The sequence below is a fragment of the Ammospiza caudacuta genome, chromosome 4, assembly GCF_027887145.1.
Source record: "Ammospiza caudacuta isolate bAmmCau1 chromosome 4, bAmmCau1.pri, whole genome shotgun sequence".
In the NCBI taxonomy this organism is placed as follows: domain Eukaryota; kingdom Metazoa; phylum Chordata; class Aves; order Passeriformes; family Passerellidae; genus Ammospiza; species Ammospiza caudacuta.
This window is the reverse complement of record NC_080596.1, coordinates 35855234-35875027: the sequence shown is the minus strand read 5'-3', so window position 1 is coordinate 35875027 and position 19794 is coordinate 35855234. Positions and strand designations below refer to the sequence as shown.

Below are 19794 nucleotides of genomic sequence, written 5' to 3'. Positions count from 1 at the left end.
ACAGAGATGTTCACAAATCACTTGGAAAAAAGAAACTAAGAAAAAAAAAAATCCTTAAAACAACATTACAGCAAAAGGCTGTTCCTCAATATCACCAAGCAAAACAAAAGCAAAAAAAATCCTGGCAGCACTGATGATGACATTATTTTGAGATCTTTTTTCTCAATTGTATCTTAATAATAATAATCTTCCAAGCTACTAGAAGGAGATTTGCCCTCTGCAAAGGTGATTCCAGGGAATGCCTGGGGAGCAGAGAGTTTAAGGCAGAAATAAACTCATGAACTAGCAGGTGTATTTTGTGTCTGAGCTCCAGTTTTTGTTTGGTTAGTTTTGGTGGGTGTGGAGGAGGGGGGATGGAATGATCTCACATCACCCTGCAGTGATTGGTGCGGCTGGCTGCAGCTCAGGGGTCTGCCCTGGAGCTCACTAACTTCTCACAGGAATTTTTGTTTTCCAGCACCACACCTCCCCACACTGGCTACAATAACTACATTTAATTCCAGGTATCAAGCTGGAGAATTCCACTTGTTTCACTCTCGACCTTCGCTTCTCACCAAGCTTCTCCAGACCCTGAGAGGTGCCTGCTGCTGATGGAGACAATTCCAGCTTCTGCAGGAACTCAGGAGATAAACAGGGATGGGTGTCCTCGAGAGGTGGCCTTCCTGCCCAGAAGGAACTCTTCTAATTCCAGAATATGCTGAGCACACCTGGAATTTTGAGTGGGAAAAGTTGTGCCAAGGCAAGGTCTGGAGTGCTTGCAGTATAAGGTCAAATCCCCCCCCTTGGAACACAGCTTCCGTTTCCCATACCAATGAAAAGTAATTCTGAAAAATTTTTTCAGTAATTCAATACTAAACCAAATTCTCACTAGATTAATAGAAGCATGTCAGGAGCTGTCTTTTCAGGGTTGGGTTTTTTGTCCTGTTTTGGCATTCTGTCTTTTTTAGCTGTCATCCTTGTTTTCTCTGCTCCCAAGATGCAAAAAGAGGACAGAAGGTCAAAAGAGAAATATATTAGATTTCCCCACTGTCTAAAAAAATAAAAGAAGACCCATCATCCCCAACCTCTTGCCCTGTTGTTTTGGGGGTTTTTTCAGCTTCTCAGAAGAGAGAAATAGAGAAGCAAACCAGGCCATTTCTTTCCTTTTAACAGGCTCAGAGACATAGTGGGAACACACAAAAATTTATCCTCATCCCTTTCTGGGTAATCAATACACCTAAAGAAGTGTTTGCTATCGATCCCCCAGCTCCTGTACCCTTGTCTGGCGTCAACACCACATCCAAGCATCCTGGGTGGTGCAGAAACAGCAAATAAAAGACAACATGTCTGTTGTGATATATTGATTACCTGGCTGTAAAACCATTGGGAAGAGTTATCCGTGGGTGCCTGTCTTTTATTGCTGTCAGAGCCACGGTGCTTCGGTTGGAAGCCCCTTTGATACTCACACAGATCTGATATTTAGGGCAGACAGAGCGCTGGGAATAAATACTATGGCTCATTTTAGCTGCCTGAGTATCAAACAGATGTTTTTCTGGCAGACTTTGTTTGGAGTGTGAGGAATTGTCTGTCTCCTGCTGTGGAAAATCTCCTCTCCCCACACAGGAGCAGTGACAGGACTGCTGAGGCACTTGGCTGATCAGTGGTGGGCTCATCACTGGGTGATGTGCACAGGGTGACAATCCAGCCTGACAATCCCTCAGCACTGGAGAGGAAGCCCCTCTCCCACTGCATCTCCACTAAAATAAATGTGGAGGTGACTCCAAGGCTGCCTGGACACGTGGGTATGGGAAAAGGAGGGACCATGCCTGAACTCAGGTATTTAAAACTGCCCTCCCCTCCTCTGAGAAACCAGCAGGAGTGCAGCCATGGCTATTAGAAGAAAAGAGGGCAAGAATGTTCTCAAAAGAGGACTTTTCCTCCACTCCCCTCTCCTGGGCTCCTCTCCTGGCAAAGCCAGTCCAGCTCTCCAGGAAGGCTGATGCAAAAGGGCCACAGCTCTTGTCTCCCACCCTGCAGAGCTTAAATACTCTCAGTAGCAAGGAGCTGCGTCTCCTCCCATAACTGAATTTATTCTTTTTTTTTTTTTTTTTTTCTTTGAGGAATCAAACGTTTCAGCTCCATCTCATGTGAATGAGAGAGGCAGCAGCCAGCAAGGCAGAGGAGCGGCTCAGAGCCCCGCGCCCCTCTCCCGTGCCGGGTGAGTGGCCCCACAGTGCCACCTGGCTCCCTGATGGGGCAGCGGCTCCAGGCAGGGCAGGGCTGCATCAGCTCCCTCCTGACTCACACACACACACACACCGCTCCCCGCAGCGTATAAATGCATCAAAAACCCCAAAACAAGAAAACAAACCCACCCCATTCCCCCTAAAAGGCATTTTCCCACTGTCCAGCCCTGGTGCAGACAAACTTCCCCATCCCAGCCCAGGGAATCGGCTTCCTGGGCAGCGTTGCCAGGATTATAAAGCTCTCTGGTGCTGCCATCCAGCAGCTTTCCCCTTGTTGGCCTGTGAGGGGAGAGAGCTAAAAGCGCCCAGGGGGCTCTCAGAGAGCTCTTGGGAGTAGCATTTCTGCACTCCTAAAATGAATTCATGTTCCAGGCAGCAGGGCAGGGCTGCCACAGGCAGTTTATGCCGTAAGACCTTCCCAGGAGCAGGCTCCACGCCTTCTCCAGGTGGGAAATGTGCCTGTTTATGGACTTCAGCTCCCTCCAGCCTCCATAACCTCCTGCCACCCTGCCCACAGAGCCACCAGCAGGTGCCACCCTGGGGACAAAGCTCACAGGAATGACTCAAAGGCTGCTCACACAGACGTGGGCAGCCAGGCCCAACCTGAGGTTACCTGAAACAATCTGCTCCAGGGTTGTGTGGATGCACTCAGCAAAACCTGAGGGGCACAAAAGATGTGCCCCAATGTTGCCTGCTGAAAGATTGCTCCTGGTGGGAATGTCAGTTCTCCAGGGCAGTGCTAGAGAAGAGAGAGAATTTTTTAAGGATCTTTTAAAAAAAATTTCACGAGCAGAAAAGCCACAAAATCCTGAAACTTGCTTAACAAAAAGCTGTTCCTGGATGATACAGCATTAAATTGGTGAACTTTAGGATGGTTAAAGAATATTAATATACAACCTGAGGACCACAAATGTATCTATGCACTCCTTATCTGCCCACAAATAAAGCAGCAAAGCTTGGGAAAAAAAAATCTGGAAGAAATCCAGAGAAATATTGTAGCTATGAGCTGCAATCCGAAGAAGATTCTGGGATAATGAATTAATTAGAATTAAATTAGTGAATTTAGGTTTTTAATTTTTTTCTTTAATTCCTTAAGATCAAAGCTGTCACAAAGCCTATGACACTGCAAAGCCTGGAATACTTATAAGCTGCCAAGGAGAGAACCTGCCTTTATTTTTTATGGATTAATTACGTGGTGCTGGGTAGGAGGCTTTGCTCTTGTAGGGCCACCTGCTAATCTCATTATAAAATGTCTTGTACCGAGTCAGGAGCTGTGATAAACCACCCAGTGATGCTGCACAGGCACAGGGAGTGTTTGCAGAGCTGCTGTCAGGCCTGGTGACACCCAGAACCTGCTGTTCCATCTCCCCTTTGGGCCTCCAGCAGCTGGCCAGGACCAAAACCAGCATTTAGCACACTCCTCCTCTCCCTGCACCGGCCCAGCGAGAACTTCCTCGGGTTTTGTTCTTTTGTTTGCTCTCTGATCCAGCAGAAATTGAAGAGGGGCTCTGAAAACAAAGCCGCCTTTGTGGCAGCTGTCAGCAGAGTTTTATTATTGTTTCCATCCTGATGGCTGTCGAGATAAAAGGAGGAGCTCTTTCAGGTGCCACAATGGATGTAATTTAATAAGTGATCAGCGCAGTGGTGCTGAGCAAAGAACTCCTCCTGTTCTTTCTCCTCCCTTCCCTCTGCAGTCAGGCCATTTTTCTCTCATCCCTCACAACTCCGTGTTAATTCTTGCCTGGCCAGGGAGCAAACAGGAGGTGCTGGGCAGAGCCATGTCCCCCACTGCAGGTGGTTTAATGCCTACCTGAATCAGGAGCTCTTCTGGAAAACAAAGATGATTTTCTGAAAAAAGTAATTGAGGTCTGTACACTTATTTTCTTTCTAATTAGTTATTATATTCCCTCCTTTATATATCTGTGCAATAAAGAACTGCAGTATCTGGCCTCCTGTGAGGAGGATGTCATGACCTGGATTTTTAGCATCATCCAAGACCCTTCACCCTCAGAAAGGAACCAATAAACCCCATTTCAGCGTCCTTGCAGAAAGAAGCCAAGTGCTGACAGCTCAGCTGTGCCTGTGAATTAGAGGAGCAATGGGATGGAGACAAGCAGCAGATTTACAGCTGGAGCAGCAGCCTCCAGGGCTCCTGTTCTCCACCCCAATCCAAACCCCATCTGCCTTTGCCAGAGCCTGGGAGAGCAGGGTGGGAGCAGATGGGTTCCTCTGTGTCCTGCCACTCCTCCGATCACCCCAGAGAAAGAGCTCCCTGAATTTCCCACTGAGTCTCCTCATTTCGGGGGTTTCACAACCCAGACTTACCTCATCCAAAGATGCTTTTGTCCCCAAGGCCTCCATTAACAGATCCAGCAGCAGGGAAGCGCTGCCCACATTCCACAGAACACTTGAGCACTGGGGAAGTTACAAAGGTCCAAACGCAACTGAACTATTCCCCAGCAAACCAGGGACTGCTCCAAAATCCTGAACTCCTGAGGAGCTGCAAAGGTACCCAGGACAGAGAGCAGCTGAACACCACCATGCCAAGGCAACAGGGAAGAGGCTCCCATCCCTGCAGGACAGCTGCTGGATGTGCCAGTATTGTGAAAGATGGGTAACTTGTTCCCTGAGTAAAACCGGCTCCTTGGCTCCTGCTGAGCCTTGGGGAGGTCCCTTGTACCCACAGACAGCGGCTGGGACCAGCTGGGCTTCAGGTGGAAGCTGCTGCCAAACCACAGAGCCCTGGAACGGTTTGGGCTGAAGGGACCTTAAACATGGCCCAGGGCCAAGGCCCTGCCACGGGCAGGGACCCCCCCAGTGCTGCAGGCTGCTCCAACCCGGAGCACTTGCAGGGATCCAGGGGCAGCCCCAGCTTCTCCCCTGTGCCAGGGCCTCCCCACCTGGACAGGGAGGAACGAAACAGCTCAGGATAGAGCTGGATCTCTGACTTTCCTTCCTTTCCCTGCTGCAGGGCCAGGCACACCCAGGCTCCCCTCACGCTGTCCCGCGGCTCTGCAGGCTCCTAAGGGATCCCCTCGGGCCACAGATGACTCCCATTCATGGCAATTTGCAGCAGGGCCGATTTTGAATCGTTCTGGGCACTGTAACACTTTGTTCTGTAAATGTTTACCCGGCACACATGAGCCTGTCCACTCCCAGCACCCCGGGAGAGCGATCTGCATGGCAATGAAAGGGAAATGGAGACAGGCTCTGCTCTACAGATGCTCGCAGAATTGCTCACAGAGCTTTGGATGCAGACACTGGGAAGACATCACATCGTTCCCCTGATTTATGTCCTGTTGTTCCAGCCAGAGAAAATAAAACCTTAAATAATTCCATCACTTTTGATGTCCGGCCTTTTATGAATTCCAAGGGACATTTGTGGGAACGCTTCCCACTCAGCTTCTAATTTGATGGAGGTTATTTGAAGCATGCTGATTTTTTTTTCCTCCCTTTACAGATAAAACAGCCCCTCCAGGAGGACGTGGAAATAAATAGCAAGCAAGGGAGACGAATGGGAGCCCTTCACTCACAAGGTAAAGATAGCGTGCAAAAAGATGGACAGAGCATATTCATGGAAGCTCACAGGGAGAATCCAAACACTGCATAAATCTGTGGGATTCATAATTAAGCTGCTTCAGACCATGCACCAACAAGCTCACTCATCCTTTGCACCAAAGTTCAACAATTTGGTCAAAATGTTGGTTTCAGGCACATTTTCTGCAGCACAGCCCTCAGCACACTCAGTAGGACACCTCCTGGGGATTGAATTCAAATGTAAAGATTGATTCTGGTTTAATCTTCAGGGCACACAGGAAAAGGGGAAAACCAGTAACCTGTGTTAAGCCTTCATTAACCCTAGACTTGACTAAGTTATTAACATATTTAGAGAGCAACGAAGGAACATTTTAACAGAATTTTTTCCATCTGCTCTGCTGGGAAGCAATAGCAATTAATTTTGAAAATATTTATAATTTTTTCTTTGCAATTACTCTGTGTTTTGAATTGCTATTCATTTCTGTAAATATTTATTCTTAGAGATGGTGATTTGGCTATCCATTAGAACAAAGTAATTTCCCTCATTTGTGCAGCCACTATTAAAATCTCCTCAGAGAGAGAATCCCAAAATGGTTTGTGTTGGAAGGGACCTTCCAGACCATCCAGTTTCCAGCCCTTGCCATGGGCAGGGACACCTTCCACTATCCCAGATTGCTCCAAGGTCCATTCAGCTTGGCCTTGGACACTTCAAGGGATGGGGCACAGAGGGAATACCAGAGGGGATAACCCTGTTTTTGCCCCAGGTCTCATCCCTAGGGCTGGTCAGGCTCTGTCCTGTCTGCTCAGCTCAGAACTCCCAACTCACAGGCTCACCACGCTGCTCCCAGTGCCCTCGGAGACAGGGCAGGAGGGAAAAGCCTAACTCAGAACTGTTTGCCCTGCTCTGGAACCTCCAGTAAAGACATCCAGAATTCAGGCAGTGATCTGATGGAGAGTACCCTTGCTGAGTTCAGCTGGAAGAGCCCTGATTAAGCAGGATAACACCCTGGGAAGCAGAGGGATTTCTGTTTACCCTAAGCCAACAGCACAGCTTCACCCCAGGACATGCAGCCCTGTGGGTGCTGAGTGTTCCCTAAGCTTCTCTGGGCACCGCTGGAAGTATCCAGCAGGCTTTTACCATGGGCACTAATGTTTGCCATCAGGGCAGTCCTGCTCCTATCCCATTTATTCCAGAGGGATGCTCTGCCAGGCTTTCCCTGCCCCCCTGACAAGCAAACAGGCTCTGGAGGGAGAGCAGGGGGAAGCATCCCGCAGCCCGGGCCCTGGCTCTCTCTGCAATTCCTGTTTCCAGGCACGCTGAGCCCCTGGCAATAAGGCAGCCTGTCATCTTCGTCATCTTCCTGTCACTGCTGTCTCTGTCAGCTGCCCCTGGGGAATGGGAATCAGACAGAAAGCACAGCTCTCAGCAGCCAGCACCACCCCTCTCCTGCCTGACAGCAAATCCCCAGCTCTGCTGGATTGTCCCCATCAGAGGCCTCGCTGTCATGCAGGCAGCGATCCGGGGAGCAGGGGGAGGTGGTGGCAGGCCGGGCAATGAGCTGTGGGTCAGTGCACAGGGCATGTTTGTCCTCATTTGTACACAAGCTTTGACTTTGGGTTTTGGCCACTTCATTTCTCTGCAAATAAAGGCACTGACTGAGAGCACTCTGCAGGTGTCAATCCTGACGGTCCAACAGCTACTCCACAGTACAATCCCAGCAGTGACCACTGCTGTGGGCTTCAAGGGCAGGCTGGATGAGGCTTGGAGCAACGTGGCCTAGAGTGGAAGGTGTCCCTGACCATGGCAAGGGTTGGAACAAGATGAGCTTTAAAATCCCTTCCAACCCATACTATTCCAAGATTTTAGGATCTTACCTAAAGAAAAAGCTTTAGACCCTATTCCAGGAAGAACTGAAACGAGTTCAGGCATGTAAGTATTCCCCACAAAGGGCACACACCTCCTGATGTTTTCACCCATCCTCCCCAAAAACCATTGGGTACTTTGCCCCAAACAAACGGTGAGGTCACCAGAGCCCCCTGGAGCCCATGGAGTGGCTGTGGAATGTGCTAAAGCAGCAGGAAAACAGCTGCAATATCTGAAATTCCAGTCACCTTGGGAGACCTGGCAGAGCGCTCCGGCTCAGAGCTCCCGCCGCATCCATCGGGAAGGCCTTGTCTACAAGGCAGCACCTGTGGCAGAGAAAAATCCCTGTCGGCGTTTTCCTTTCCAGAGTGCCATCCATCCTGAGCAAATGGATCTTGTTCCTACAATCCATCTGCTCTGGCTCCAGGCTGTGGCAGAACATTTTGTAAATGGGGACGTGACCAAAACCATCTCCCCACAGTCAAACTCCCCCATTCCCTCAGCCACCAACACCCCCAGACTCCCCTTCCTGGAGCAGCACAAGATCTGTGTTTGGATTTGTTTATTTATGTGCCAACTGCCTTTCCTGGTACACCTTGTGTGGGAGGAGGAACGATTGGAATGGCTGCTGTAATTGAGGAGCACAGTCCATTCTACTTCTTTGCTATAATCGGGAATTCTGACAAATCGTTCCTCCCCAAGCTTCTGGCTGGTGAAATGATTTAAGACATCAGGATTGCAGTCAAGCAGGGTAAGAAAGGCTTTTTTCTCCAGCCCAGAGCAATGGCCAGCACAGCCCCTCTGCACTGCTGTTTATTATACCTCATTTACTCTGATCTACAGCTATTACTGAACCCAAGTTCAAAATCTGTGAAAGCCACATTTCCCTACAGGCAAGGCAAATTTGGCTTGTCAGAAGCACATCCTTCATCCCTATCCACATTGTTCCATTTGGGCTATCCTTGCCTCTCTTCCCTTAAAACTTTGGGTCTTGTACTATCTCTCCTCCAGCCTACAGACCAAAAGACCTGGAGCAGGCTATTTCATGTATTTATCCTTCCTGAAGATGAAGAAGTGGCACCATTCCCTGTGCCACTTGGGTAACACCCGGATTTCTCCAAGGCTTTTCTCCAGCTACACCAGCTCCCACACTCTTTAACCTCCTCCCTGTAACTTTTCCAGGATTTGTGTCTGTGCCACAGGGGATTTCTTACCTCTTTGTGCATCTCCACAAACTGGCTGTGTCTGCAGCAGTGGAACTCCAGCAAACACAGCATGACAAGGCTGCAGAGCCACATGCTGAATTTCACACTCCAGCTCCCCGACACGGAACACAGCCCCGTCTCCCTCGTGCATCCTCCAGCCCCGCAGCCCTACGGCGCTCAGCAATTTATATTCATCAACCACCTGACACACGTTTTTATGCATTACACTTCCAGCCTGGAGCCTATGAAAACATCAACAGACAATACAGAAGTCATTTAAAGCTCTAAACACCCCTCTTTGTCACGGCAGGTAAACAACATCCTGTAACAGTGCTTTAATACACACACCGTACCTGCCCCCAAAACACTTGGGATTCGCTTCAGAAGGGTGAGGATTTGAGGAATTTCTGGAAGCAGCTGCAGCAGGAGAGTTCCCTGTGTTTCTATCCTCTCCCAGATGCCACCACAGACCTGCAGCTTCACAGCTCCTGCCTTGGCAGGGCAGTTTTTCTAACAAGCTGAATGCTGCTGTGAGAGGAAGCCAGCCCCTGGAGCTTCAGGCTATCCCCAAGAATATATTTCCATCTCCTTTGCAATAATTTTTCCTATATACATATAAGCAGTCAAATAACACAGGTAAATACAGGTAAATATCCCACTGTATTAAGGAGGCCTGAAGCAAAAAGCATTCCTGGAACAAAGCCACATATTTACCAACAGAATCAGGGGGAAATGGGTCCTGTGGGGAATCACAGGAATCATCCCACCATATAGTGCACTGATATGGCACCATGGATTTACAAGGCTTACATGGAAACAGAAGTTGGAATTCAGCTCATTCACTTCTCTGAGGGGCTGATTCATCTCTGCTGATGAAGAAAGACCTGAGGTGCTCAAGCTATAAAACTTGGAGTGTCTTTCCCCTGATTTGTGGATTGAAATGCATCTGAAATCTCAGAAGAATCATTCCCATGACCAGCAAGGTCAAGCCAAGCAGAATTCCTTTTCAACCTTTCAAGCACTAACTTGCTTTTTAATTTCTTTTTTAAGCTATTGCAGAATCCATTTGGGTTGAAGATGGATGTCGGAGCAAAGCCATTAAACAATGCCAAGGATGCTCTGAACAACCTCCAAAGTCGTCTTGAAGAGGTCAGGGTGTTAATTCATCAGGAACAACATTATTTATGATATCTGCTGATTTCCACTCTGTGACTCATTCCCACCTTCCCAGAGTTAGGGATGCACTGAGGAATGGAATACAGTTAAATCTTAAACTAGCAACTATTCTTCTGTACTTAGGAACTGATTATGTAATTTACTCCATACAATCTTCGTGAATCTGGAAAGGTAAAATGTGTGGAGAAAATGTGTTCGTTTCCCACCCAGGAAGGTGAGAAATCCCTCTGTTAAAAAACAGGGGTTTAAAAACATTACCAATTCTTGAATTCATCTTTGAGAGAAAGGATGCAGCAGAATGAAGGGGTAAGACATGACCTTGTAGACCTTAAAATTATTCCTGCCTAAGGTCACCCGTGTTTGGCAAGGCTGAGATGAGACAAACTGCTGCCTTGGGGTTATGAGTGCATGCATGGATGTTATTCCCACATCGAAAATAAATCCCTACCTGCCCATTCTGGTTATAATTTTATCTCACATTTACCAGCCATCACTGACTCCTTTCATAGCTGCACTTACATCAAGATTTTCTTTCCCTCAGCTTTAAAGCTGTGGAGCAGCAGCAGATTAGGGAAACAAGGCCCATCCTCGGCACAGTGCAGGGGCTGCAATTTCATCCTGGGATGGGGCTGCTCCACCTGAATCCTGCCTTTGTGCTGGGGGCACCAATGGGAGCCCCTTCCAATCCCTGAATCACCCCCTTGTGTTCAGGCACAGACTACACTTGGTGCTATCCAGCTTCTCACAAATCCAAAGGCACTGGGAAGGACAGCAAGGGCAGGGCTGGAGCAGGATCCACCCAGAGTTGAGTCCCCCAAATTCCACTCGGGCAGTGGTGGCATCCTTCAAGTCTGCAATTAGTATTTGCCAGGGAGATTCCCTGTAAAATAGTAATTTCCCATTGTCCTAAGGAAAAATAAACATTACCTTTCTGTTTCCCCAGCCTTCAATCCCTAAGCCTGGCATATTCATGGCTGTGACTTTTGCTCCTGACACCTGGCCCTGCCCTCAGAGCCTTGCACAACCCAGGAGGTGTAAACATGGGAAATTAGTGGGAAAGCACATCTCCTGAACCTCAGGGATCCTCTGGGACAAGAGCAACATGTGAAAGACATGGAGCAACATCCAAAAAAACCCCTTCCTAGGGAGGAAGCTGCAGCTCTATGGGATGTGGAAAAAATGTCTCTGTGCTTCCCTTCTTTTGTTGTTGGTTTTGGGGGTTTTTTTTGTTTTTTTTTTTTTTTTTTTTTTTTTTTTTTTTGTTGGTTTTTTTTTTTTTTTTGTGTTTTTGGGGGGAGGGCCGGGGGGATTTGTTTGTTGCTGAGGGTTTTCTGAAGGTCGCACAGCCCCAAGGGGCAGCAGAAAAACATTTTTCCCGAGAAGCAGGAGGCTCCTTCCTGGCTTGCGGGAACATGACGCCAGGTGGCAGCACAGCCCCACCTATGGAGAACAGCGGGGGGACTGGAAAATGGGAGGGCAAGAAATGAAAACGGAAAAAAGCGGCGGATGTCTAACAGCGTGTCTGCAGGGAAAGCCGCTCTACTGTGGGAATACCTTCAGTGGGATGCTCCAGCTTCCAACCCCGGGAAAAAGCAGCCCAAGGTGCTAAAGGGCTGGCACAGCGGGCAGGGATACATGGACACAGTTGGAGGATGTTGACACGTGTACATGGGCGCACACATTTGTTATTCTTCCTCAACCCATCAAAAAAACAACAAAAAATCCCGACTTATTTTTAACCAGAAACACAAATTACTGTAAATTTCAAATAATGCCATGAACTGGGATTTCAAATCTCAAGTTCAAATATCAGCCAGGATGAGAAGCAGATTTTTGATTGGTTTAGGCCTGTTAAACTCCCTTTTAAATGCAAAAGAGCACACCTCCTGAGGAAAGCCATCCTTTGAATCAGAGAGTGAGAAGCCAAGGTGATGCTGGGAAACACTGAGATATTTCCCAGCCCAGAAATGCCCAGAAGTGAAATGGAAAGGGTTTTCCAGTCTGCACGTGTGCCAGAAGGGTCTGGCTGCAAGTTCATCAAGCTCCAGGGTGAAACTAAGCTGCATTTTCTTCCTGTGGTACAATCAGAAAGCCACCAGCCTAAATCACAGAATGAATCATGGAACTACTGAACAGTTTGGGTGGGAAGAGACCATACAGCCCATCTGATTCCAACCCCTTCCACTACACCAAGTTGCTCCAAGCCCCATCCAACCTGGCCTTGGACACTTCCATATTCTCCTGCCCAACTTTCCCTTTACCTTTCTGGTCTTTCCTCACAGAAGAGTTATTTGGTTAAACTCCCTTCCCAGGCCCTTTTCCACACTTCTTGCTGTGTAACCTCAGCTCCTCCCAGCCTTTGTCTGTCCTCTGTGGGACAGAACAAGCTGGGAATTGGCTTTTCCTTCCTTGAAATCTGGTGCAAACAAACCCAGGGGTTCAGAGATGCTGAGAGCAAAGAGCAGCTCCAACAACTGTGTGCTGGAGCAGCCTGTCCAGAGAGGGGCTGGGGAGACTCCTTCCCTGGGAATATTCAAACCCTTCTGGACATGATGCCCTGGGAGGGCAACTCCTGTCGAGCAGGGATTTTTCTGGGAGGTGGTTGTGTCTTCATATTTCTCACAGAGTGAGGCAAAGCATCAGGAGAAAAATGCAAATAAAGGCAGTGAGGAGAGTGAGGGGGCAGCAATGCTTCAGTAGTTACAGGAATATTGATGTTCAGCTCAACTGAACCTCCCCAAAAATGTCAGTAAGAGCAGTTGTGGCTCGCATGACTGGTCCCTTGCCATGGATCATGATCTCTCCCACCACACCTGACATACCTTTCCATGGCTCCAGCCCTGAGAAGCAATTGTTCTCTGCCATGAACTTCCTGAACCGTGCACACTCAGGAGGCTGAAGGAACTCTCCCTTGGCACCCAGACTGTCCCTGGACACTAAAGGGGAGCTACAACCCGGCCTCCATTTTACACAGATCATGGTGGTTCAGGCAATTCAGCCTCAAATATAGCCCAAATTGAGTTTGTAGGCTAAACACTTGAGAAACCAGCCTTTAAAGAGTGACCAGAATTACATGGCTTAAATCCCTCCAGCCTGAACACTGATATTTGAACTTGGCCTGGACATCTGCCCTCTGGCTGCCACCCACACAGCTCCTTTATTCCCCACTCCCAAAACTGGGATGTAGACCATGTTCCCAGTTGTGGTGTGAGAAAAGGGACCTCTCATCCCTTGAGGGCTCCTGCATGGCCCAGGGCACCTGCCATCTCCTGCATCCCAGCCAGGAGCACAGAGGGCAGGAGATGAGGAGCCCCTACACAGATCACCCAAGATCAACCAGCAAGTGCTGGGAATAGTCCTTCCTGTCCTGGAACAGAATGGGCAAAACTCAGAGGACTGAAGACAACCACTAAATAGCCCAGCCAGAGGAAGGCCACAGGGGTCACTTTTTGGGCAGGGCAATGACCTGAAAAAAGTGCAAGGACACAGCAGAGCATGAGGCTGAAGTGACACAGCATAGGGGGACAGTCCTGACATGAGCTCCTGAGAGATTCCACAAACAAATTCCTCATGCCATAGGATGGATAAATCAAGGAGAAGGTCACACTCTTGCCATTCCTCTCCCACCCCTCAAGGACTCCCTCTGTGTTTTCTCTCTGCCAGCTCACCAGGAAAGCCACCCAGGTGGACATGTGGTGACTCCTACACACAAGGAGTGTCCAGCTTTCCCAACCTTTCCTCCCACACCCAGGAACAGCAGGACTGCCCAGAACCCATCCATAACAATACATCTGGTGAAATGGTTTAGGTCTCTGGGACATTTCCTGAAGATGAAGAAATTATCTACGAAAGTAGTAGCAAGAAAATTGGTCACTGGTCTGGGAATGGTAACCTGCCCTAAAGTTGCTCTTACATTATTTTTTCAGTGATGACAATTTGTTACTTCTGAAAAGTTGTTTTACCTATAGTGTTACTTTAACCCTCTTAACTAAAAGCTTTTTTTTATACACCCCCCTCCCCCTTAATTTGATACAGCAATCCCATCAGGCTTCCATGGATAGACTGGAATGTTTCCTATTGTTACCTTGAGATACTCTTCTCTTTACATCCACTAAAAAAAAAAAAAAAAAAAAAATTAAAAAGAAGCTGATGAATCTTTGAGGAATCCCAAGATTCATGCATAGGTGTGGATTCATTTGCCTTTTTTGGAAAAGGATGGAGTCACAGAGTCCTGCCCCTCATTACATGCCATTCCTCAACCCCTGGTTTCTTCAGTGCTCCATCTGTGGTGTGAGGCTGCTCTGAAAGAGACAAACAAACAGGGAATGACCTGGGGTTTATTCCCTTGGCTTATTTTTAATCTGGATCTTCTCACCATGTTCGTTTGTGGTGCAGCTCCACACAAAGGAGATCTGTCTGCAAAAACGAGGAGCCACTTGCAGTCCACAGCAGGAGAGGTGACCAGTAGGAATGAGTCCTTAAAAAGAATGGATTAAATTCTTGTACCTGAGTAATTCAAGCAATGCGATCCAGGGAATAAACTATTCCCCTTGCTGTGCCCAGCCATCAATCACACTCCAAGTTCCTATCATTTAATCTAAAAAAGCAAATTCCAGCATTTTCTTCCAGTAAAAGCAATGCAGATTTTAATCACGTGTCTCCTTGTCACGCTTTTCTCAGCGCCACCAAAAGACCCAGCACTGCACCTTTTCCCAGACCAGAGGCTGCAGAGCCAAAAACAACAAAAAGAAAAAGCTAAATAAACATTTCTTTCATCAAGAAGCTCATGGGTGAGGCCTGAAGCGTTGAAAGGTCTTATCTGCAGTGATATCCAATGTCCAAACTTAAATCTCAGCTTGGAAACGCTCCCTGGAGTGAGGCCGCCCCGACCCAAGAGCCAACAGAGCCCGGGGAGGACATCCAGGATCCACAGGATCTTTCCAGACCAGCAGAGCTGGGATGGAGCTACTGGAATAGCTTCCGGCAGAGTTAAGGTGTCTCCAGGTGAGTTACCCTGGAAGGCAGAACCAGGAAGGCAGGGAAATACCAAGGGGGCTTTGGGAAAATGGCAAATCAAAACTTGGCAAGCTCAGAAACTAACACACAGTAAAAATGCTGCTGAACCAAAAAGGGAAAATACAGAAACATTCAAAAAAGATGCATAAATGCCCAAAAAAGCAGGGCACAACACAGTAGAACCTCTTACAAAAACAGGCACATGTGTTAACTCCTTACAGAACTCTATTTTCTCTACATATACATTTACTGTCTCAGTAAGTTTTCCTCAGTGGTCATCTCCTGGAGCTGAAAACTCCTATCCTTGCCACAAATCTCACAGGAGCAGAAATTAGGAATGTATTCAAAGTCTCTGAGATGATCACATATCTGCTGCTTCAACTCAAGAAGCAAAGAACTGTTTGTGTTTAGAATGAGAACAATTCCTTCCCATCAGGCTGTCACAGGAATTCAGTGCATCTTTTTGCAGAGAGCTTGGAAAATGACCAGGTGAGCTTTGAGGAGCACAAATAACACAGAGACATCACAGAGAATGCTGAACATCCCTATGCCCACTGCAGCTCATCATTCTGTCCCCTACTCTAATAGTAAATTGCAGAACAGGAATTCCCAAGCTTTCCCTAAATACTATTCAGCCTTCCATCCTCTCAATCTATGAGGAACACAGTTTTTTCTATCTAATTTTTTCTATCTAACAGGATAACCAGGACTGCCCAACACAGTGTGCTTCTTCATTTTACAGTGAAATGAGATTCAGCATTTGCTGGCCTCTGTTTGAGAAAACACAAACATACCCATAAATAAATCAGGTTTATAGCTTCCAAAAGGTGTGGTTTTCATTAGGATAAGTAAGGCCCAACTGTGGTATTTTCCAATTGGTGGCAGAGCACTGTCTTGGAAGATGAACTCAGTTTCGTTTAAGGATCTTCTCTGTTCCATGCCTAGCAACTAATATTGATCAGAGGGGTGACTAAAGCCTCAGCCCTGACACTGTGATGCACTCTGGAGATACACGTGTTTTAAACCCTTGCTTTAACATTCCTTCAGCCATCTGGCTGATTCCAACACTGGCTGGGCACCAACAGCAATCACTGCTCCATTCTGTCTCTGAAACACAGGAACAATTTGCTTGCTGTGGCAAAGAGGGGATTGAAATAACCACAGTAACAGCTTGTGCCTGAACTTAGAAGGAAGTTGAATTTAGAAGGAAGTTGAAACACAACAGGTATTTCTAGACATGAGGTGGATCAGCCTTGTCAGGAATTTGGCAATACAATGAACACAGCAACTGCCTCTTCCTGCAAAAGAATTGCAGCATGTTTTTACCTACAGAGACTACTCAAGAAACCAATCCATCATCTCAGCTAACATCACTGTGAAAAACTCTTCAGCCCTGCTTTTGAAGTGAAGATTTTACCAAGTACAGGAAAACAACAAAACGGAAACCACTGTGCCAGCTATGTCCACCAACCTCAAAAAATTTAAATTACTTTCAAGAAACGTAATTAACCATTTTCTCTTTCAATTCAAAGCTCCTACAGGAAATGGAGCTACACTCACAAAAACCAGCAATATTTTTGATTTCAAATATATATCATGCACCACAGTAAACACTGAAAAGTCGTGTGTATATCAGTAAGCATCCACGTTAAAGTACACACATACAGTGGATACTTGGAGACAACCAGCATCCAGCTGAACAAAAATATACTTCCAACAACAGAATTTCTCTATTAAATCCATGTTTATTGCTTAAGTTTTATCACAGTGGAGATTAAATTATGCTTAATCATCCGGTCAGTGCTTTTGTACCTTCTTTAATGCCAAAAAACCCCCACATTTTAAACCAAGTCATTCATACACTCGAAGTCTTCTCACCATCCCACCATTCATCGCCTCTGTGTGCTCCTGTAGTTGCCACTGGCTGCGAGATTGTAAAAAGGTATAGCTAAGAGGCTTATATTTATAATACCATTTTTGTGTTCAAGTATTCAGAGAGCAGCACGAGGAGCCGCCCTGCGTATTAGAAACATATCTGCACTGTTATTTATTGCTGTAGGACCGAGGCTCCTGATGGAATGGTGATGAAATTTTGCATCACTGTGTATGAAGATGAGCTCAGCATCCCGTCATCATCCCAACTCCTCCCATGTTAGTGAGCGACACAAGGCAAAACCTCTGGACTTCCCTCCTTTCCCTCTCAGCCACGGGACCTCGAACTACAAATAAATAAAGCGTACACTCACAATGTGTGTAGTGCAAATTCCAAGTAAACAGAATGACGCAGAAATAAAACTCAGAGTTGCCAACTTCGGTTCAGCAGGGCAGCAAGGATCCCGCGCCCGGCATTCCCACCCCAGGAGCGCGGGGCCCCGTGTCGGCGACAGTGATTGAAGGAGGCTGCTGGGGGCAGGGGGACACGGGGCCACCTCCACAGCCAGGTGACCAGGCCTCACCCCACACATGCCACCAGCCCCAGGCAGGACGGCCGGACACAGCCCGCGGCACAGAATTCCTATTGGCAACTAGGTGGAACATGGATTGCGTGGCCCAGACTAATAGAAGGTAATGTTTCTGTTTCTCCAGAGACAACTGTTGAAAGAGAACATCTACAAACATTGCGATTCAGAAAGAACTTAATGAGAATTAACAGGAAAGACATTCAACTCTGGGGGAGCACTGTGTGGGGGTCGTTCCCTTTCAACAAACCCCAGGGAGTGGATCGAGTCTCGCACAGCTCTGGGCCATCACAAAACCTCCTGCACTAAGCACAGAGCTAGATTTTTGTAAGGTTTTTTTTTTTTTTTTCTGTTGCTGTTGTTTCACTTATTTTTCTTAATTATGCGAATCTACTTCCCACACAGCCGTATTTGGAACTGAAATAAGACTCCCTAATATTTTTGTGGCATAAATTCTGTATGCAGAGAAAGGCGACAACATTTTGTCTCAGTTAAAGTTAGGACACACTGTAGACTCACTCAGGACCCTTTTCTCCAAAGTACTGGTAGCGAGCAGAAGAGTCATGCAGCTTTATCAGTAAAACGAGTACATATTTTTGCCATTTTTCTTCAGTGCTCTTTAAGATTATTCCTATTTTTTTAACGTTTGTTTTCTCAGTCCACAACTTGCTATTTCTCACATAAAGACTGGGGGAAATCACTTGTGTTTTAAACAGCATTCTTACAACAGGTTGAACCTTCCACAAAGGAAACACAGAACTAGCACTAGAGAGTTCTCTCAGCTAAAAGGATGGAGATATTAAAATAAAAAAATAAAAGGAGAACACCTCTGCAAATAAAAAGAAACCTCTCCTCATTTAGGACACACACACTGAGCTTTTAAAAGCTGAAAATTCATAAATACGGTCATTGTATAGAACTTTAGAGAATTAAGGCTTCTAAAAACTTCAGTGCCAAAATAACCTCTCTGCATATCAGTATTAAGAATAAAATATTTTCCATTTTAGGTTGTGCTTGCCTTTTTTTTTTTTTGTTTTGTTTTTTAAAGACCTCTCTTAGTTCCGTAGAATTTTGTCACATAATATTACATACTGAAGGGGAGTGTTAGAACTGCTTATTGAGGTTTTAAGTAGTTGTTAGACTAAGTTACAGCGATAAAATTCGATTACTGATCTGATTCATTACTACTTTACATGGGGCTGTTGGCTCATTTCACCTTTTTTTCATGCTTAATGTGGCCGTTCCTTCTATACTTGCCATTGGGGATCCCGTTCTGGTAGTGTCCATTAACAGCGCTATGTTTGTCATTGGACCAGAGATGTTTGCTCTGCTTGCAGATTAACTTGGCCATCCTGGCCAAAAGATAGTAAAGTAAGGCAGCACCCACTAGTAGGACCAAGGCAATATCCAGTAAGAAATACTGAAAGAGGGAGATGCTGTAAACAGCAGCACGCAGGTGCTGGGCTCCGTTGTGGCGCAGGATGTAGTTGATCCAGTACACAGTCCGGTTCACTGGGTGGCCAGGCTGGTCCTTGTGGATCTCCGACAGCCGCCGTGCCCGCTGCCGATAGCTGGGGGAGGGAAGCAAACAAGGAAGAAAGGAAAAGCTGTCATCTCATTGTGCTACTGAGAATCACCAGAGAAATGGACAACAGTGAGAAACCTGGGGTTGATTTTGTAATAAACCAGTTCTGCCCAGGTCGGGAGTTTCGCTCAAAACTTTTGGGTTTTCACCCCAGCAGCTGACCCTGCCAATTTCTTCCTCTCCTGTCTGCAGCTTTTTTACACAGGACTTGCTTTCACACCAAGGATAATTGCACAAGGGGAAGGTGATGCAACTGATGTTATCGAGGCTGCTTTCAACATTCCCCCTCTCTGCTGCTTGCTCCTGACAGCAATCTCCTTTCCCAGAAAGACTCAGCTGCCATGAAAGCAAGAAGCATCAGTAGCACCAGGCTCCAAAGTTAGGGTTATCCCAATACAATATACTGCCAGATAATCCTTCACTCATTTTTATCTGGATATGAATGGTATTATCAGCCAGAACATGAAAATAACACTAAGTATAATTTTTTTAACAATAAAATCACAGAACTTAGAGTCACTCTTCCTGAGTATCTCCCCATTTCAGCTAAAACCCAAACCATGTACATGTATCTTGCTTCAGGCAGCACCACAGCCAGACTGCTCGTGTGGAGTAATCAAAACAGACACAAAGGGACCTTGGTCTGCAACACGGAATAAGTTGGGACAGGTTTGTTTCCATAACCTCTGTGCCCTCCACATGGCAACTGCTACAAAGTACAAGCAAG

General features: G+C 46.8%; 1 protein-coding gene across 1 annotated transcript in view; it reads right to left on the bottom strand.

Moving 5' to 3' along the window:
• Positions 1–18453: 18453 nt before the first annotated feature.
• The window catches only part of UGT8 (UDP glycosyltransferase 8), a 33707-nt gene continuing 32366 nt past the window's right edge, over positions 18454–19794 (bottom strand). The window contains exon 6 of the mRNA XM_058803575.1: positions 18454–19053. Within this exon, the coding sequence (XP_058659558.1) occupies positions 18690–19053 (364 nt within the window). The 3' untranslated portion in view covers positions 18454–18689. The remainder of the gene's footprint in view (positions 19054–19794) is intronic.